Source organism: Etheostoma cragini, chromosome 11 (assembly GCF_013103735.1).
Source record: "Etheostoma cragini isolate CJK2018 chromosome 11, CSU_Ecrag_1.0, whole genome shotgun sequence".
In the NCBI taxonomy this organism is placed as follows: Eukaryota; Metazoa; Chordata; class Actinopteri; order Perciformes; family Percidae; genus Etheostoma; species Etheostoma cragini.
This window is the reverse complement of record NC_048417.1, coordinates 18,943,268-18,965,834: the sequence shown is the minus strand read 5'-3', so window position 1 is coordinate 18,965,834 and position 22,567 is coordinate 18,943,268. Positions and strand designations below refer to the sequence as shown.

The 22,567-nt window shown below is 41.0% G+C and overlaps 1 protein-coding gene across 7 annotated transcripts in view; it reads right to left on the bottom strand.

The window, feature by feature from the left end:
- epha3 (eph receptor A3) overlaps positions 1–22,567 on the bottom strand; it is a 96,824-nt gene that overhangs the window by 60,736 nt on the left and 13,521 nt on the right. For 4 of the 7 annotated variants that reach the window (XM_034885109.1, XM_034885104.1, XM_034885105.1 and 1 more), the window contains exons 3-4: positions 20,838–20,849; positions 19,305–19,965 (exon numbers count right to left, since the gene is read on the bottom strand). In XM_034885109.1, coding sequence (XP_034741000.1) covers positions 19,305–19,965; positions 20,838–20,849 — 673 coding nt within the window. The remainder of the gene's footprint in view (positions 1–19,304; positions 19,966–20,837; positions 20,850–22,567) is intronic. The other 3 variants (XM_034885106.1, XM_034885107.1, XM_034885110.1) reach the window with 1 other exon arrangement.

Below are 22,567 nucleotides of genomic sequence, written 5' to 3'. Positions count from 1 at the left end.
TCCCACAGTCTATACAGTTTGGTAAAAGTCTAACAGCCTATGTTGCTAACTTTCAACAAGAATAGGTCACCAGCAAAACCAATCAATTAAATCTTGTTCATGAGAATTATCCTTCTGCTCTGGCATCATTGGTTAGCGTTACCATGGGTTAATGTTATGAGGAATGGCGAGAGCAAGAAAGGCTCTCACTGCCGCCATCAATCAAGAAGTAGGGGGACATTAATCAGAGGGTTGCCAAAGAGTCCTGCAAAGAATGGACTGCCATGGCTCATTTAAGTTCGCTTGTGTATTTTTTAGTATTGAGAAGCATTATTAAGGAGCTGAGTATATTGTTCTTTTGTATTTGAGAAATGATTTGAAAATAGTGTAATGGCAAATATTTGGGGAAAAAAAACAAAAATTGGATGGACAGTTTCTCTTACACACAGACACACAGACACACAGACACACACACACACAATAACGTGCATGCACTGATGTGTCCCCTTAATACTGGGGCCAGTGCCAGGCTGAAAGGCGAGAGTGATGGATGGGCAGGGCTTAATCACCTTTAATCAGCTCCGTCCTTGAATAATGATGAACAGCCCCATTTACACGCACAGAATGCAGAGAGAAAGAGGAAAAAGGACAGAGAGAAGCTTTGAGAAAAGATGCATACTCTTTGTTGAATTCATAAGTAGTGGCAGATGCTATCCCTCCTCCTCTGCTTTCATCCCATACATTCACTTTGGGAGTGCAGCAGACTCCCTCTCTACAAGGCACAGGCTACCTTTTTCCTCTGCTTGGCTCGCACATCCTCATCCATGTATCTTTATGTATAACAAAACAAAGTGACAATGGACAATGTCCTCATTCAGCTCAGCAAATGCTAGAAGAAGGTGTTGTATTCTTATGTGGCTATCACGTTACTGTAGAAATTCCACAGAAAGCTGAGACGGAAATATACTGTGACTTTAAGTGCCAGGCGCTGTGAATGCTAAAATGTGATCTCAGCTCTCCAGGTGTGAAAAGCATGCTAGCACTCAGAAGTCAAGATCCTGTTGAACACAACAATTAATAATACTTAACCATTTCCTGGTTGAATTCAACTGAGTGCACTGCATCTTTTAATCTGCAAACTAAGTTGTAAATTACAGTGTCTTACATACCACAGAAGTGCATACCTTTTCTCTGCCACCAGGTTAAATTGGTCATCTTAAGTTAACTATTGTAAACAATTCACAATTAATGAACACTGCACACTTCATACAGAGTATGAGGAATTTAGCTTTTAAATCAGATGCTGATAACTGTAATATTTACAGTATAAATAAAGCGTTGTTGCCATTGTTTTCAAATGTAAGAATGAATGTAGAGTTAGCCCCAGCCTCTGGACCCCTCCCACTCTCCCATCAACAACCCAAGGCTTGAAATGGTTGACAGGCAGCTGAAGGGCAGTGCTGTCAGTGAGGCTAAAGGCTGAAGCGTGGGGGGCCCGGAGGGGAAGCTGAACCCCAGGACAATGCCATTACAGTGGGGATGAGGACTGCATGAATGACCTGCGGAAATCATGGGGCCAATAGGAATGTTCTCCTGCTGGGCACACACATGGTATTTCACTCTGCAGCATGGTGATAACCCCCACTCTCCCCAAAAACAGCCATGCCGTGCAGTCCATCATTAAAAAGAAACCTAGTGAAGGGTTCTCATTGCTGGCAGATCCAGAACGTGGCATGATTACATCTTGTATGCAAACATTTGAAAGCTCACCATCTTTACAGAATCTGACAAGCCCATCAAGTATGTAAGTGCACACTTGACCTTGCTCTCTTTCCAAATGGTTGAATTGCTTGATATACATTATATACAATTTTTCTCTTTTGTCATGATGATAATCTTGGTTCTTCCTTGAAAATTACAACAATTTAACAGTTGAGTACTCCAACACACACTGGCAGCTAAAATCCGTTAATGCTTTTCCACAATGCCTCTACTAAAAAACATGTTTATATCATACTCTTTATCTGATTTTTCTCATACTGCTCAAACATAGAGTTCAATTGCATTTGACAACAGTACTTGTAGGTGGCCTCCCATTGAGCTCTGTGCAGCCTTGTGTGGCCCCATGTTTTAAGCCTCAAAAGAGCCAACAGGAGCATATTACAACCCCATATAGACTAGTCGATAGTGTCTGTTACATACTTATCATTGACAACAGCCACATGTTATTATAGTTCACCGACTGGGAAGAGTCCTGCGGTATAAAGTCCTTGAGCCTCAAACCCTCTGTAGGACAGAATGTAGGAAGGACAGTTCAGTAGGCAACAGGTTACGGACACCAATAACCACTAGCTGTGTTGTCATTCACAGCCAGGTCATAAGTGGCCGTGCTAATACATTTCGTCAAAGATAATAACTAGCTGTCACATACTGAGTGGATAAAACATGAGGTAAAAAGAAAGCATAAATTTATATTTTGTGATTGTTACCTTGTATAAGTAACACAACTGATGAGAAAGCTGACACAAACTGAGATGTCAACTTTAAAGATGAGGACATGGAAATGAACATTATTATAATAATTATTATTACTATGGACGTTTGATCATATTTGCCACACACATACTGCGTAACTGTTATAAAAGCAATTTAGGATCCAAGGACCTCAGCACCTTTCATCAATCATTCCATCAAGCTTTCCTGGCAATCCTCATTATCAGCCATTGGGACAAACATTCAACTACACTCCTTTTAACCCTGTAACCAATTTTTATTGTTAGACCCATGTTTTTAATTTTGGTCGTACAATTCTGTATGTTAAACATTGTTAGACTGTCAGAAGGCTTTGAAGGTAGTCAGACATCATATCATAAGGTTCCAGTTCTAATCTCTGAGGTAATTCACCTGGATTATTGTTTGTGAAAGGGCTTTCCTGTTGAAAATTACCACAAAAACCAAAAAGACAAGAATCTGTCATTTAGATCCATAACTTTTACTACAAGCCATTTACGATGCTTACATATCACCGTCTAAGGTTATTACAGTCCTATATTAATAATCATCTTAAATCATTGCAGTGCATGTGGGTAAAACACAATTTGGTCCGTCTATTTCCTTTAAAAGACAATATGCATAGATATGCTTAGTTTTTACTTGTGTTCTGAAATATCGGACGGACTAGCTGCATCAAAAAACATACTTCAAATATGAAAATATCTCACCAGATGTTAATAATCTAGTGCAATTAACTGAAAGTGATGTGGTATGCTCCATCTAACTCAACAAGCTTCCTCATCTTTCCCATGCACTGGAAGCATCGGCCGTGCCAGGGAAAGCCTTCTTCTCTTTCCTTATTGTTTTTATACTGTAGACCCATAAATAGTCCAGGCAAAATTAATGAGGCCACAGAGACAGTGATGAAGGAGTTTGGGGAGAAAGGACTGGAAAGATTAAGGGAGTGATAGATGGCATCATTACAACACAACACATCTCACTTAAGAGAACTGTTGGCTTTGGAAGTTGCATGTTTTAGCATGTGCCAATTCTTGTCTCGCCTTGCTTGAATGTACAAACAGACACACACATACAAAGTACACAAAGCTAGCAAATCTCTTTGATGCACCACATTCACACGCACACAGATGCGCATGATATCAACACAGACATACACAGACAAAAATAATATATGCAAACTGGACCATTGAGCACCACTTCTTGTATATTTGTAGAAAAAGACACTTCCCAAGCACAACTTGTTCACGCATGCATGCACGCACGCACAGCACCATAATTAGCTCAACTGCAGCTATATGTGAAATGATGATAGCCTATTCTTTCTCCACCTGGGGACAATTTACTGAGTATCTCAGTTAAGCTGAGCACTGGTAATTAACACTGAACCCCAGTCAGTTAGCTGGTTGAGAGCAGAATTCGGCATTACTGCATTGTTTTAAGTGCAAGACTTTTCAGGACCAATTTGTTGCAAACCAGAAGGGGCCATTCTTCGCTCCAGTTTCCTCACACTGTCAAGGAGAACTTGAATGAATATGGATATGAATAACTAATTTACATAAAAAAAAGAGTGCTACACTGAACAACTCTGTAAGAGCCAACACATCATTCCTATTAGTTCCTCAATTCCACAAAACTAAAAGTTATGAAGTAGTTTGTGGGCCTAGTTGATTTTAGGTGTAAAAACTCAAAGAATGTGCACTAGAAATGTCATCAACATTTTTACCTTCTAAGACATAATGCTGGCAGACAAAAACATGTACAAAACAATTCATAAACATTTACCTATTTGGCCTCCTAGAATTATCGGTTTCCCATACTTGTTCTCAAGGATTAAATACAAGAGCAAAAGTATTATCTGTCATAATATCAGAAATGTATGACACTGAAATGTATTTCCATAATGAGTAAAACATTAATGATACACTGAAGTGCTGAGGTGCAGGCGAAGATTGACACACACAAATGTTTGCTTCATAATTAAAAGGTGTGCACTCTTGTGGTATGTGCGACACTGTAATTAACATCTTATTTTGCTTATAATAAGATGCAGAGCATTTTATCAACGATCAAGCTGTCATGACTCTCTCTCTCTCTCCCACACTTTCCATTTCTCAACCCCTGGATTTCTGCATGTGTGTTGAGAGTGTCACTCAGCAGGGCATTAGCATGGTAAGTACATGCAGATGGCAGCCACAGACAGTAACCTTTCAGGAGCAATTTGCATGTAAATCAATGGATTAATTGGCTAAAGCTCATTAGAGCTGGGGTCTCATCAATACCACACACCTCAATTACCCTTGGTTCTGAGCTGTCGTCGCCAACCCATCCACACACACACATATACACATACGCAGGCAAACACACAGGAACACACAAACACGGACACACTCACACGAGAGTGTGAGTGCCTCATAATTGGGAACTCAAGATCACCCACTAAGTTATTGTTTAATGTTATGGTTTCTTACAGATTTGTAGCCTACTTGTCATAAGACTGCTGTCCCGTGTATATATTTTGAGGTAATTGAAAAAAAAAAATCATATCAGCGGTAGAGAGACTGCTATGCAGGCTTGGATGAAAGGCCAACATCAGCCCCCACACATCAATACAGCTGTTTGCACCAATAGCAATACAAAGCTCGTGAGAAACGCAGGAGCCAGTGCGAAGGGCCTTTTTGCATTAATCAGTGAGATTTCTGTAACATTCCTTGAGGCTTTGCACTTTGGCATCGCCTCCAGGTGCTGAAATTGAACACCTAATAGCATGTCACTAGCAGAGCGGAAGAAATGGAAAAATTGGTCAGTTGTATCCCTTGGTGTGGGCCGTGCTAGCTTTACCTTGAGAAATGCCTTGTGCCATCCATTTGAAAAGGAAGAGATGAAGGGAAATGCATCGGAGGAGGTGGGAATTCTGTGGATGATGAGCACAGTAATCTTGTTGGACACTGCTATCTGCCATTTTTCTCTGCTTGTCTTCACATCACTTCTAACTTTCCATGCTCATTTCTCTGTGTGTGTGTGTGTGTGTGTGTGTGTGTGTGTGTGTGTGTGCGTGTGTGCGTGTATGTGTGTGTGTGTGTGCATGTGTGTGTGTGTGTGAAGAGAGAGACAATGTCTGAGTGAGTGTGTAATTTCTAAGAAAGGTCAGTGCTCATCTCCACAGTATCCCTCAACCTTTAAAGGTTGAATCCTTTGTCCTGGTATAAGTGACACTTTCATTCCGGCCTCTTCAAGAGGAGGGACTTAGACAAAGACAGCGAGAGAGAGAGAGAGAGAAGGCCTCTAATTTGAGAGCAGTAGCATTAAACATTTCTGGCATCACAAAAACTTGTTGAAACCCAGCGGTGGTGTTGGTTAACCCATTGCTAAGCAACTAAAAATGTGAGGCTGAATGTATTTGCTTGTACCTGTACCAGCAACAACTCATTGATATCACAGTTTATCACTAATAACATTATGACGCAATTTCATACCTATTATATTTAACTCCACCATTGAGACACTGCAGTATCCAAACAAAACAAACCACATGTAGTGTACTTGAGCATTCAGTTCTGGGACAGATATCTGAGTGGGAACACTGGGAACACTGAGTGGGAACACAAAATAGGCATTTAAGTAACAACATATTTAAAATACAAGCACAATAACAAGGAAATGTCTCTCTCTCTTGCACGTCTTTAATATGTACATTTGGTGTATGTATGTACTTACATAAATACACTAAAACAGATACTAAAAAACATCTTGTATGTTTCAGAGAAAGGCATGCAACCATGGATAAAGTTAATTTAGTGTCCATCATAAGGACTTTGACAAAGTGATAATAGATTAATATGTATTCATAAAGAAGTGTTTAAAATCAATAATGTATTTGCACATGTATAAAATATTCACATCCATACGTTATAAAACATGGTTAATTACATTTTCTTCCTTTGCAATGGATATTGCAAACATTACTGTCAGATTTTGCCCGATGTTTCTAAAAAATACAGACACATTATATAATGTAAATCTCATGAAAGTTGCATTTTTGTTGATAGAACTATCTATTTTTCAAATCCAAAGAGATTGCATTATTTCAAACCATTGTGCCAAACAACGTAAGTGACTTAAAGGAGCTTGGTTGATAATTAATGGAAAAAGCAGGATATAAAACTCCATACACACAGTCAATAGAGTGTTTTCTGGAATTTGGCAATGGGAGATGAAAAGTAGTCTATTCAATATGAGTGGTTCTTGATCTACTGTAGATTGATCAATCTACATTATTCCATTCAAAGAAAGGCATAAAGGCAAACACAGAAGTAGGAAAAGACACACACACATATACACAGCTGCAGACCGTTAAGGTAGTCCGGTGTGGTCTAGCCTTGCAGTCTCCATGCTTGGCTGCTCTGGGCATGCTCTGTTGTGTTTGACATTCAGAGTGCAGGGACAGCTAAAGGCCTGATTACTGAGGCCTGACCGCTTTTAATCAGCACACACAAACTCATATGCATACACAACAGTAGTGCATAGCTTGCACGACAATAACCCCCTTCTCTCTCACAGATGCAGGCATTCACACACGTACACTTGCACACACAAGAGGGCATGTCATCTGACACCATTTCTAAGTCAACTGCCGTCGTTGAAGGTAAAATGTCAACACTCTGCTTCTTGCGGGTGGATAGGGATGGCTAGAGTATGCAATAAGTGAGTGCAGGGACCTTTTCCTTTATCTCTATCAAATGTGGAAGTAGGGAGAGTCAAGGATGCATGCAGTCTGAGTCTATGGATCATTTCAGGGAGACAGGACTTTCTGGGACTTCAGTGCCTCTTTTACAGAGGCACAAGTTGAGAAATAAGTTCTCTTGAGGTGGGTTACTTTATTTTGTGTGCAAATAACGGTGTGTGTGTGTGTGTGTGTGTGTGTGTGTTTTAGCTATTCATTTTATTGCAGTTAAATATTCTGCGTAATTCATTGAAAATGCATGCTTTTGTCAAGTGCCTCCGAGCCAGCAGAGAGAATCTAAGTCTTTAAAGCTGATGTATGTGTCCCAATAAGTTTGGAACCGTCCCTCCCAGTTACGTATGCCTTGTGCCTACATCTTTACTCCAGAGTTCATTTAATTGAGCTCCGTCACTCTGAGTGAAGCCAGCAACCATAAAAAGAAAGGTCACTTCAGCTACTTGTCTCCAGAGCCTCATTTCTCCAGGCACAAGCTCAAGTTGAGGTCATATTTGATGGTCACAACAAAAATTGACCTGTAACTCAAAGGGCTCAATACAGCCCATTTAGCTGCTGCAACCAATGGTTGGTCACATTGTCTCTTAACCCCCAAAATCCAGGTAGCAGGTGGAGCAGTCCCCCTTTTTTCTTATAGAGAACCATGGCCTCAGCCTTGAATATGTTTACGTTCATGACGGAAACATATCTGCAGAGTCAGATCTGTTGAATGAAAACAACCAACAGAAGGGTACAAAGTGCACCTAAGTCTCAGAGTCTGCCACAGTGTCTCCTACAGGATACCTTGTAAGCTCAGTCATAGTGGGATTGAAAAGCGTGCACTAGAAATTTGACAACCTTAGGACCTGTAACTGGACCTAAAAACTCAAGTGTAGCCTTTTCACAGCCTTTCATTCCAATCCTTGAAAATGCAGGATTTATAAAACTTGCCTCTGACCAGATTCCTTTGATCCACTCCAGCCCTGCTCTGGGTCAAAAAGAAAAACACTTTTGACAGGCAGCCAGTTCACCCCAAGGCTGAGCCAGAGCAAAATGTACCTACAGTTTGGAGACTCTGGAAAGTGATGTCTTATTAATGGATAAATGCATTCAGGATGGCATTGGAATGTCCAAGTGGGCGCTAAAGGATTGGTTAGACAAAGGTAACGTGATGCAAAAAATAAGTTAAGGCACATTTCAGCTTAGTGCATGCATGCATGCACATGTGTTTGTGTGTGTGTATGTGTGTGTGTGTTTGTGTGTGTGTGTGTGTGTGCTAGTGAGAGGCAGTTCCTGCTGTGGTAAGCACTTTGTCTTCCTTTCCTCACCTCTACTCACTTCACGTTTACTAATGACCTGTATCTATTGACAGACATGTCTCTTACACTTATGTCATGCACTTACTCTCTCTTTTCCTCCTTCTATCCCTTCCTCTATCCCTCACACACACACACACACACACACACACACACACACACACACACACACACACACACACACACAGATCCAGATCCAAGAAGAGCTCTGAAGCCTCTCTTCCAGCAGACCTCATTACGATGGAAACAATAAAAACACCAAGGTTACCATAGCAAGGTCAATAACACACAGACACAGCTATGAGGGAATAAACATACTCAAAAAATAAAAAGCAGTAGAGGGTAAACTATTAAACAGTTGAGTAAGATTAGTTCTCTGCCTTTCTTTTTAGCAAGGCTTGTGAAGCTTACTGAGACCTACGACTACAAATATACACATCAATATTTGTGTATGGTTATTTGCACATTGTAAACACACAAAAGCCAAAAGTGACATTTATTTCCACGAATCAGTATAAAATCAGTAGGCTATAACAATAAAATGAATGTGAAAATAACTAAATTGATAAATAAATAAGGCTAAAAAGTTTTTTTTAAAAGTACGGTATAATATGTGCATGAGAAATTGCCCTACACTCCTCTGCTTTTCTTTTGCTGACTGTCATTAAAGAGTTCATTGTTTGTTGAAACAGAAAGGTTGTTATGCTGACATCCGTGATGTGGCAGCACAGCGAGAAAGCTGCTGGAAGACAGACATTTATGCGGCAACGCTTGGGTTCTTCAAACTGAAATGACATTGGGAGTCATCTCTTCACTGAACACATCGCAGCTGTACAATGAGATGCTGCTTCTGACAACTAAACGCGGTGTCACTATACATGCCTGCAGAATGTGTTTAGATAAGGGAGACACTTGACAGCCGCTGCCTAGATGTGTCTGAGGTTGCCGCCGAGGGCATCTTCAGCACCAAGGACAGCAGAAATTTTACACAATAGATTTACAGTAATATGCTTGTTTTATTCATAAGTTAGATACATAATGCCATATAGGCTTACATTGAATATAGTAGTAGTAGTAGTAGTAGTAGTAGTATTAGGATTAGGCTCTCTAAGAAGCTGTGGCTGACGGGCCTCTAATTTAGCTATTGTGCAGTCATTTAAACGCCATCCTCTGCTGAAGGCGGACATCAAAGCAATGGACATAATAAAATATGCAGAGTTGTGAAGTGAAAGACTGATAGTAGTAGAAAGTGAGGAGAAAAAAGGGTTAAGTGAAATGCAAAGGAGTTGCTGAATATGCTGTAGACGAGCCAGAATCCACAGAAGTAATTGCAACAACAAAAAAGATGAAGCTGTTTGCTCTAAAAAATAATGTTTGAATAAATACTTATTCAAAAGAAGTTTTCCAATGTTTTAATGTTTTCATCTGTTTTTATGCAAAATAGACATCAAGCTGGGGGGAATATGCTTCTGTGACGACTTAAAATCACTATTGCATTAAACAGTGACAAAGAAAGGCCAAACATGAATTGACTATTGGAAATGCCACCGATGGTTATGTCATTTTGCAATCTTTGTGTCTTCCTGTCTTTTTATCAATCAACATACAGGAGCAATTGAGAGAAATGCACTCATGAAATAGGATTAGTAGAAAAAAATGAACATGTATGTTGAATTGATAGCAGTAACATCAAAAATCACAAAACAGGCATCCTGCGTCAGAGAGTTTTCAGTGAGGGTCTATGTCCCAGTGACAGCACGCTTTATTTCTCTCTCGCCTTTACCTCCCCCCCTCCCTTGCCCTCTCTCCAGCTTGCTCCCTCTCATCTATCAGGAATGATGGAGTGACTCCCCTGTTCTACTCTTCCCATATCCCCCCCTGTTACATTACATGTGTATCCAAACAGGATGTTTCCAGTAGTGTCCATCCCGCTGTCCTTGCCTGTCCATGCTCACACACATGTACGCACACTTCAGTATTGTCGGCATTCCCACAGTGATTGTCCATCTAGTTTCAAGACACGCCTGAAGAAGCATCCACATGCAAATTTACAGAAATGATATATGTGTTCTTTTTTCTCTTGTTTTTTGCATATGCATCCTGCATGCACACCATAGTGTATACACACACAAACACATACACGCACACACACACACACACACACAAACAAAAAAGACTGACCACTGTGAAGTGGTCTTGCCAACTGCATAGGCCTCTCCAACAAATAAACACCCCATCTATATGTCCCACCATTTCTGTTTAAAGCCTGGTTGTGTATGTGTGTGCATGTGGGTGTATTTGTCTGTGTGTGTTAAGTTGAATTCCTTAGCCTGTGGTTACCAATAGCTTTGAAGTCCAGAAGTACCAGGGCCCCGTGGTGACAGGCTCACCCGCCACCCTCAGCCTGAACTGGAAGGTCCATAAAGAGAAAAGCAAACAGGCAATAATACAGCGAAAGAAAAAACCTTCCCTGCATCTTTGGCTACAACCTCCTGCTTGGCCCAGCATGGCAGAAACACACTCACACAGGCATACGTGCACCCACACACACACGTACACATACACACACTTACAAATTGACACTGCATCAATACACTGTGTGTGTGCACACCGGATACGGAGGTAAACATTGATTTAAGAGGGACTAAGACACGAGCAGGCTTACGGTATGTGCGTTATCATAGAAACCATTTGCCATTTCTAGTCAAGACCCGCCCTTCAATAGCATTCACCCTGTATTATTGGCCAGACAAGGTAATGAAACTCGATTTCTCCAGGTCTGATCCCCTGTTGCCTATCCTGACCTTAACTACGTAAGGTCATGCCTAACCCCAATCAATCGGGTTGCTTTGTAGGGCGGGACTCGCCTAGAAGTTGCATGGGATCCATAATAACCCGACATATGCAAATGTAGGCTTTCAATCTGCATGTACAGCAATGGCTGAGCGTATGGATGTGTACTCTCTGTCCTCCTCTCTCTCTCTCTCTCTCTCTCTCTCTCTCTCTCTCTCTCTCTCTCTCTCTCTCTTTCTCTCTCGTGCAGGAAGGAACTAACACTCTCAATGACACACACGCACACACACACACACAGATGTGTCTATGAGCATATACAGCATTATTGCTGAGTTTCTTGCTTAGTGAGTAATTCCTGCCTTTGGACTACAGCTGAATTGTGTCTCTAATTAACGCTATGCTCATTAACTCTCTCTCTCTCTCTCTCTCTCTCTCTCTCTCTCTCTCTCTCTCTCTCTCTCTCTCTCTCTCTCTCTCTCTCTCTCTCTCTCTCTCTCTCTCATTCCCTCTCGCTCCCTCCAGTCAGATTTCCCTCCCGGCTGCTGTGTTGTGGAGTGGGAGTCAGTATGATTGCTGTGGGCTTCTCGGCATGCTTTAATTAGCTCAGGTTTTTTCATGAACATCAAGGTTATGGAAGATCCTCAAAAAGTCAAACAGTACTGGAGGGACTGAAAATTTGGGCAGCAATAGAAACAGTAGGAAATAAAAAATGAACACAAATAGATCAGATTGAAATGAGGATGCGCTTTTAAACAGTCCCTCATTACCGCAACTTGAAAGCATGGATTGCCCTTTGTTTAACCACAACACAGTTGCTTAAAAGTTACTAAACGAGGTTAAACAGATCAAGATGCAATGCAACTTGAAACATGTGAGATAAATAGCCATGTTTCCAAGCGAATGTTAAGAAAACTTTTGAAATATTGTAAAACAAACAAAAACAGAAATTAGAAACCATCAACTGTTTCGTAGCGAATAAACTAGACTACGTAAAGCATAGTTTAGTCACAAGTTGACGTTACGCATGGTTGTTGATAGCAAACCGGCTTCCTAAATCAAAGAGTTTGGAAGCAAAGTTCTTTGGCTAAATGGAGAGAGGTAACATGGTACAAGTTGGCCACCTGTGCAGAATACAGGGCTGTGGCATGGTGTCAGCAAGACCACCGTTCTTGCTGACACGCCGTGTGCAGGGCCATACCATTCAAGCTTTTAAACTAATTTGTCAATTTGCCTGACATGGCGGAGGCACAGGCAAAAGCACACTGCCATTCCACCACGCACCTTGTATCACAAGTGTACAGCGCACCAGATGGGACCCCTTTCTCGATCCTTCCCCCATCCAATGGGTACCGGGACTATTAATGTGAGTTACGTCAAAACTTATTCGGCAAAGCTTTTTCCATCTCCCATTTGTCAAACTTTTTCTTGAAAAATTCAAAAAACACCTAAAATCTTTTAACAAATTTGATAAACTTATTTAAAAATTCCCATTTCCATCAACATGTTCTAATGTGATACTTCAAAATGCACATAAAAATACACTGATGGAAACATGACTAATGCAGAGATGTCAGAGATGCAGAATCCCAATATAATCCCAAAGATATTCCCAAAAGGTTTCTGCCATCAACTTGAGAAAACATTTCTCTATGGTGTGTCTGCTAGTTTGGATGAGACACTGGGATTTCAGTAGTGCTTTTAGACTGTACTTTTTACATTCAGCAAATGATGTAAAGTGTAGTGTGAACATTATTAAAAACCTTTGTCACTGGAGCACTCAATCCTGGCCTTGTTCTTTCTTTTAGCCTTTGCTCTCCTTTTCAGCTCCAAAAAGGGGAAATGCCCGACAGGGCACAGCCAAAAGGCAGCAGCAGAGAAAGCCTCCACATTAAGCTAAACTGACAAGAAAGGAGGACTCTGATGCAACGGAACACTAGTGTTAGAACCATGTGCAAAATACCACTTCACTCACCCGAACACACACACACAGGACACAGGATCTGGATTACATTTGAAGATGTGTGTGGCGGAAGTATATGAGTAACACCTGCTCTCAACAATGACTATGGAGATGCCCATTAACAAGAATCGGAATGCCAAATAGTAACAGGCTATTGCTGTGCTCTGCTAGACTGTGCGGCTCCCATTGTCGATGTGTGCAACTTTGGTTTACGATGTGGGGCTGCTGGAAAAAAGAAACAAGGGCCCAGAGGACTCCGTGAACTGGATAGATAAATGCAACAATTCTATGATGCACACACAGATAAACAAATATAATAATGCAAAAGCATATTTGCTAACATATGAAGACAAGAAAAAAAATCTGTGATATATGTAAGCTTGTCGTTGTATTAGAAATGCAGTCATTTTAATATAGGGGATGGGGTTTGTGTGAAGAACGGACTTGTTCTTGTGGAGAGCTGGGCAGTTATATAACGGCCAACACAAACAAACAGAGTCCTTCCAAGGGACCAGAAGAGAGCCAATAGCTCCATGAATTCACAACACTCAGCCTCAACAGCCTGGCAGAAAAATATACAATAAAACCCAGTACAAAAAACAATGTGGGTAATGAGAAAAATAAGAAGGAAAATGGAATCATGACCGTGGGACTTCTGCAGTGTTGCTGCTTTTACTAATTGGTCTGTATGGGTATTAGATCAATAAATATTTAAAAGTAGAAACCGAATGTTAAAATATTTAGCATTAACGTTTATTTTGCTCAAGAAAGAATACTTCATGTGTGGAACACAACATTAGTCAAATCCCACCTTAAATTCATTAAAAAACAGAAACAGAGCAACACTGGCATCCCTTTAAAGTCCTCTATCTCACAACTTGATGCATTCCAAGTTCACTGGGATTTTAGCTCTGGTGTGGTCGGACCACTCCTGAAAGCATGTGAGTGTTTTTTTGCAAGCTAAATGCGAAATGAGTTTCTGCACCAGTAGCACCGGCTCTCCTCCATTTTACACCAACATAAGGGACAAGAAAACCTCTCATTAGCAGTTCCAGCAACCCCAATTACAATACAGTGAGTCATGTAAATGATTGTTAATGCTTTGCTTCAAACCAAATGATAAAATGGATGCTACATTTTGGATTTTGGAGTACTGAGCTTGAGCATTTCATTGGTCAGGTCAATGTATGTTTGCGTGACACAGCCAATAAAAGATGTATCTTATAACATGTCTGCCCGAAGGCTAAGCATGTCTGTGCATGAGGGAAGCAGCTAAATCACTGTAGCGAGAGAGTGGCGAGTGATATAAAACTTTCAACATTAGATGGTCAGAGGTCTTTGAATCAGCGGCCAAGACCATCAGCCACAGGGGTGAGCAGAGACAGAAAAAAATGAATGCTGAAATCATTGCAGTCATCAAAAACAAATTATTTTACAACATGTATCATTGGTGCAAATTATCTGTACCTCACGTGGCAAAATTCATTTTTAGTGCTGTTCTCTTCTTCCACTTATAATACAATTTGGTAGGTAATCCATGCAAAACCAGCAACTCTGGCTTAAGTATGCTTGGGTATATGTGTCCATGTGTCTGTGAATATGGATTTTCTGTATATCTGTAATTATAATAAGCATTATGGTACTGGCAAATTTCAGGATTGTGTGTCTTGATGAATCCAGTAAGAATTTAAACCTGGGTCTCTCTGCAACGTACAGCAGAACAGCTGCTTGCATTTGCAACACACACACTTAACACACACACACATTCATACTCAAACTCGACAGACAGACATCCGTTTGCTGTTTTAGGATCAAATTAGGGTTGCAGGAATTTCACACTGATGGTGGATAGGAGTTAGTTCACCTGCTCCAGTCTGTTCTAATGACAGATGAAAGACTGACTTATAGAGATTAGATCAGGCCTCAAATTCTCTGTGGAAAGGCCGAAGCCTGGTCACAAAACATACAGTAATCCAGACGATGACGGACGCTTCCATTCACCTCGTACAGTCGAAAAGACGGCACATGCACTCACTGAGTTTCTCCCTGACAAAAGATCCGTTGACATCTGCCCCGATATGAATGATGAAATATCAAAATATGCTCACAGCAATATACACTGCATCATGTGACAAATGTAATGCAGCCATCCGCCACACACATGCATATCACACACACAAACACACACACACACACTCTGGTAACAGCAGCTCACACACAGTGTCCCATTGCCAAAGCCAGACAGAATTCAAGTGTTCTTTTGAAGGCGCCACTGAATAAACAATCCCGCTTTTGCAAACATTTCAGGCTACACATACATACACACACACACACACACACAGACACACACACACACACACACACACACATACAAGCAAGATAATGTCTAATACTGGAGTGTATTCTAGTAAAGCCATTAAACACACTTTGGAGTCTGTGTAAACAAGGGCAACTGCTCTCCTCTCTCTCGTTTCCTCTGTCACTCATACACCTCACACACACACACACACACACACACACACACACACACACACACGGAAAAGACGCATAGGTTAATGGACGATGCTGCTTCGAGATGTCAAAGCATGTAATATTCAGCAAAGGTGCTCTATCCGTCTGATTCGGAATGGTCAAAGCACCCAACACCAAAACACCTTAATCCAAACAATTGTATTTTCAATTACTAGATTATTCATTTTGTTAGTGGTCTTAGCTGAATGTCATTTTGTTTTATTATATTATTATGTAGAGAAACAGCAATGTAAGGAAGAGTAACCAAATATAGAATGCACATTTTTCCCCATGTGCAGCCAATGTAATAATAAATCAACAACCTTTTCTGTGGAGTCATGGGGTAAAATATGATTAAGTGTGTTTGGGACCTTATTTCTGTGTGTGACATGTAAACACTTGAGAAACTGTGGTTCAGACATCTGTTCAATTCTTACTTTTCTATCTGTCTGTAGCACTGAAATGTTTTCATCTTTCTCGCTATCTGTCTGTACGGTGACCTAATCCGCATGCAGTCATCTATCTGTTAACACGGAGGGCCTGGAGAGCCAGCTTTGCGCTGGGGCCCCCGACGGCTGCACACGGGGGCTGTGGGGGCCTGTTGGTGCAGCTGTCCCACTCCATGGTAACATAAGACCTTATTAGAGTCCATTAGACCTCTCTAAAACTAATAAGAGATTGTCAAATACATCCAAACATTCACACAATTCACAGAGACAGTGAAAGGAGGGTGGTATGAAGGGGGACAGCGGGCTGCCATTTGTCTACATCACGTCCTATTCTAACTACAACTGTTGCCCTTTCAAATTTCGGGGGGAAGCTGAATTTGGGGACTGAAGCTGCCAAAATTTTGAATAAAATGTTATAACAAAATAGTTTATTTTCCCTTTATTTTATTAATATCATTAGGACAAAGATTTAGAAATGACATGATTTACTCCCAATTAAGATTACTCCCAAGAGCTATTGGAATGCCTTTAAAGGTCTGTAAACACTCTTTCTTCATGGAAGTAAATAAGGTTGGGAAGTAAATGTCCCCGGTCAAATGTTCTTTTTAAACTGCAAATTCATATGTCATGAAAACCCTTATGGTTGTCATTCTTTTGCCGACAATTTACCTTCTCCCCCAAGCTGTTTACATATTGCACATATGAGGTTTTCATCTGACAGCTGCAACAAAGTTTCTCCACGCATCTGGACAGTGAGACAGGCTCGTCTGCAGTCCACAGCCCCAGAAAAGGAGCCTCCCTTTGCTCTGACAGCAGGGGCTTGACCTGGGAGACCGCCTTTGATCTTAAATTAACACTGAGCTTGTTTCTGGAGACGAAGGAGTTGATGAACATGGGAGCATTTAGGGCCAGCAACAATAAAGTAACTAGGAATAAGAGCTGACGACAAACTTTCAACACACGATGTTACACACTGGATTCTTTAAAATCCAGTGTGTAACATGTTTAGTTGTTCATTATCAAAATCAGTGTTGTCCGTTCACAAACTTGTCCTTTGTCATGAATATTTACCACAACTGCCAAATCCAAATATTCCTTTTGGCATACATACTTACAGGGCATATTGCTCTGCCTTTTGTGTTTTCTCTGTCACAAGAGGAACTCACAGTTGCTGCTAATGCTGCTAATGAGTATTGTTGCTTTCCGGCCACGGCAAGTTTGAAGAAGGAAACATGGAAGACCACACAAATTGAAAATCCAAATTTCAGGAAGAGGAGTCTTCTTCTTCACCCAGAAAAAAGAAAAAGAATATTGAAAAGAGCAAAAGACCGGCTTTTTGAAGTGTGAAGGCTACCGTAGCTGTGATACGTACTTTGAACTATATGGCACGAGAGAGAGAGAGATTGCAATATATGATCTCAATACTAGATAGGAGAAATTTCTACACATTGGACCTTTAAAGCCATTGTGGCACAACCACTAGAGGCTGTGCCTGGCTCCTTTGGCAGAGGCATATCTTGTCCAATATTGACCATAGAAACCAGCCAAAACAAAGAGAAGGTGGGGGTTTCACATGCAGCTGGAGATTCTGTCTCAGCTGTCTTTGGCATAGTCAAACAAAATATACAGAAACAAAAACCAGTGGAGCATAAATTAAGCAACCACTTCTATTGTAATTGTACATTATTTACAAGATATTTAACACATTACGTACATCCATATACGTTTAACTTACTGCTTTAACATATATTGTATACTATATTTCACGTATTTAAAAATACTTTGTACAAAACCTATTGTGGGACATTCTGAAAACACATTTACGGAGCTGCTGCAGTGGATGAGCTACTGTACGGAAGCAAAACATCTTGTTACAGAAAAACACTGATGAAGTACTGCAACTGTAATTGATAAAATCTGTAACACTAGCCACGGAAACCACACAGGAAATTGACTGTTGCAAAGTTATCTAGTTACGTCTATGTGCATACCTTTTTGAAAAGGTAAAAATACACATACTTGTTGGGAAGTTACTAACTCATATAACTGCTCATTTTATTCACACTTGGATCTGCTGAGATGAAAGGCACAAGGGGACACTTAACCTTTGAACCCACTGGTTGCTTGATCCCAAAGGGGATGTAAAAGTTACTACGGGGCATCAGGTGCTTATTGTCTAAGTAGTTAGTAAAGTCAAATGAAGAGGAACAAGTACAGACAAAGGGATAATAACAATCAATGAACAAGTTGTTTGGAAAACAGCCAAATATGCTAGTAGAACCCTTAGGTAATGAGTAATAAGCAATGTTTCAAGTTCTGTAGCACCAGGAGCCACAACGAGCTTCAGTTACTTCTAACATTGAAAAGTTCTGATTCTTTCCAATAACCAACTGGCTACAACTTAAATCAATCCCCATGCAATGCATGTGTGATGATAATGAGGTGACAGACTGAAAATGAAAGGCAAAGCCAGGCAGCCAGACATGTACTTTTTGGCTTTAGCAACCACCTCGGGGCAACAATCGACTGGTGAGGTCGAGAATCTCCAGACTCCAATAGCTACCCACTCATGACTCCACCAACACCCACAACCATCACCACAACTATTTCATTATTCACCATCCACTCCAGCCTACTCCTTTCTTCTGGGTTATCAGTCCCATCCTTGCGGCTCTGGTTAAGATCTTCCCATAGCTAATGATGTGTCACACAGAAGATGTCTATTGAACCACTGCATACTGCACCACGCAGCTCACAGACCTGGATAACAGATCACACACATCCGTGTACAACTATCCAGCAACACTGTGGGAAACCTCTTTTGAAAGTATCCCAAATACATAATGTGCATACACACACAACCATACACACATGTATACACAAAGGTTGGGCATTAGGAATTAAATTCTGTACTGACAGTTATGAAGTGTGACAGTCTTCTCATCAAACACTTTGCACACTTTGCAGCCTTGGCAAACTTTGCTTTGTCTGTATCACCGTATTTTAAACAAAAAGTGTGAAGGGACTGAGAAATAAAATGCATCTTAATGAAAGAAGAGCTGTCTTACTTTGGCAGGTGTTGCTTCTCTCCTCGTATCCCGGGTTACACAGACACTTCCCAATAGGCACGAGCCACTCCCCCTCTGTGCTGCAGTACATTCGCGGAGGCTCCTCCTCTTTGGAGTGATTGACACATGAGCCTTTGACCTCAACCAGCGACTGGGAGTCCATGGGCACCGTGTCAGGGAAGGAAGCAAGATTCCTCACAGTCTGCGGGCACTTCTTGAAATAAACCCTCACTGAAACTAAAGCTACGCAGGCGCCCACGTCCTGGAACGCCAGGTAGAAGCCCTTCTTAGTCATGGGACCCACCTCACGCACCTCAGTGTTGAGCTTGAGAATGCGATCTCCGAGGTCCATTTGGGTGAAACTTTCATCAGCGGCAATGGTGTCAATCTTAGTGAACTGGTGTTCTCTGAAGTGGCTGCCCTGGTCGTCGTCCGTCTCCAGGTACAGGAGGTTGAAGGTCTCCTTGCAGGTGCCCAACACCAGCGGGATGGAGTTGCAGTCCCTCAGGGTGAACTTCAGCTCCACGTAGATCTTCTGGGCTGACTGGCGAGGGATCCAGTTAGTGCGAAGCCAGTTGTTCTGGCTGTACTCCATCACATTGCAGACCTGAAAGGTCCTGATGGGAGTGTAGTGCTCATCCACCCCACTGATCTCCTCCCACTGAAAAAGATGGAGAGAAGGAGAGATGGACAAGAGAAATGGAGGGAGACGAGGAAGAGCAACAAACAACAGAGAGAGAAAGAGAGAAACATGCAAGAGGAAATAGGGCGCACATTTGAACAGGAGGAGATGGTGGAGGACGCAGGTAAGGCAGAATGTACAAATGTATTCAAAAGTTTAGGTAAAAAATATATGATGATGAGAGGACAAATAACAGAGACAGAGCAAGGCGATAGAGGGAAAATAAGGTTTAGAGTCAAAAGACAAGAAAAAAGGATCAAGATATTGTAAGGAGGTTAAAGAGGAAGTTGTTGGAAGGAGGGAGTTTGGAGTCAAAGAAGGAGGAAGAAAGAGGAAAGGAGGGGTGGATACGAGAGAGAAAAATAAAAAGTTATCTCCACCCTGTAAGCACTTACAGATGAATTATTTAGATCCACATTCACTCTTGCTGAATACTAAGCATCTAATAAACACTTAAGGGTGAAAAATCACACTACCAGATCTCTTGTAAATGACTAAAATTAATTAAAAGCAAACTTGCTGCCTTAGCCAAATTTCCTCGATTAGAGCACTGTGAAAATATCTCAGAAAAAAATCAGGAAGTGTGATTTCTCTTCTCAATCCTACTAAATTTGTGTAAAGCTGCTTAATTGCTGTTAAATATTAACAAAATCTTATAGTGTTTTTTCCACCCTTTTACTAACATGTTTTTTTTTTCTACAAGTGCGGTCTTTCAAGCTGCAAGTCTTGGTTATTTGCATCACAGTACTACTGCTACTAAAGGAAACGTGCTGAATCCACTATGAAACAAAAGAAGCTACGAAGTATAGACAGATGTGAGTGTATACCAGGAACGTTCGTGGCTATCTTACATTTTCCCTCCACTGGGAGAAAGCAATGAGAGGAGAGGAGAAAAAGAAAGCGGGGTCACTCCTTTTGAATTCAACACAGCGGGAAGACTCATTGATCATGCGCATTGGCTTTGCTGTCCAGGCAAATCAACACTGAATCAGAGCGATGATGAATGGGCAAACACCTGAAACACTGGGCTCATTGTGGTTAAAATGACAGTCATTACAACGAATGGTCCTAAATGTGTAAATTGATGCTTTTAACTATTTGTATTTCATTCCGTGAAAAATTCTGAATGGATGTATGCTTGAATGAGCAGTGCTTTCTTCAGAAAGAGAGAGAGAGGGAGAGACAGAGAGAGAAAGAGAAACGCTTTCTGGGTAATTGGAAACTGAATTATCGCTCCTTTCACACAAGCATTAATGGAAACATAAACCCACACACACATATACATTCACATAAGGCTCATGTGAAGTGTTTAAAGTCCCAAAGCAGGCGGACACAGCAGGTGCTTTCAGCCTAACACCGGAATTAATGACGAGCTAAGAAAGTCGAGGTTCTCTATTACACGGTTTTGTGTGCCGGTCCGTGGGTGTGCGTGCCGGTTGTGTGGGTGTAAAGCATACATATATGAGTGTGTGGTGTTCAAGGAGCTCTCAGGCTGAAGGATAGCCACTTGCTTTTCATCTCACACTAAAGTTGACCCATTAGAGAGAGAGAGATAAAGAGAGAGAAGAAGAAGAGAAGAAGAAGAAGAAAGGGGAAAGTAGAGGAAGTAAAAAAGATAGAGCATAAATAAGGGAGAGGGAGGGAGAGGTAAAGTGAGAGGAAAACTGAGGGGAGAGAGTCCATGGGTGTTTAGTCTCCCCTGTCAGGGCTTCCTCAGCATCACCTCATTCATCAGACTATAGTCCAAGTTCTTTATAGGTCTAACAATAACAGGGGGAGACACTATTGAGTGGGGCTAGATATGAAGAGATGAAGCTAAATGTAACATTTCACCTCACTTTACTCTCGAATTAAATAGCTTAGTGTACCATATAGGTAGACATAATGATGTGATAACCTGCAAAAAAAATTGATAGACTTTGACACAACAGAAAGAAGAGGAAGACAAGAGCTTCCACTTGATTGATGATCAATGATTCTGTTGACATTATGTTTGATACGACAACATACTTACAGTTTACATGAACCGAAAGCATCCTAATCTGCTTCAGCTTTATATACACACATTCTGTTATAGTTAAACATGGCTTTCTGCCAGGGTTGCAAGCAACACAACCCGGAATCTAACTTTTTTGTGCAGATGTGATGTGTCCCCACTGTTGGTTAAAAATATTACCTCCTAAAGAAACCACAAAAGTGCAGTTAGAACCATGATGCGATAACATTATAGCACATATTTTATTGTGACCCTATCTTCTAGAAATTAAATTTATACACTACTAATTAACAGCAGAAAATATGTTTGAATGTTGTACAAATTATGTTTTTAATGAGAAAACATTTTAATGAAAGTATCTGAAAAGTCATAAAACATTAGTCTTCCCTCTAATAAAGCTCACTGCAAATTCCTTCAGGAAGACTTCTAAATAAACTCCAATCCCCATCATCTCTCCCTAAAACTGTTCAGCTGTTAAGAGACATTCGCTTTTCAGTAATCAATCCAGAATTGGCCACAAAATTCATGATCCGATCACAGCATGCCATCCTGCTTTAAATGTCTTCCCTCCTTGCATTCAGCTGT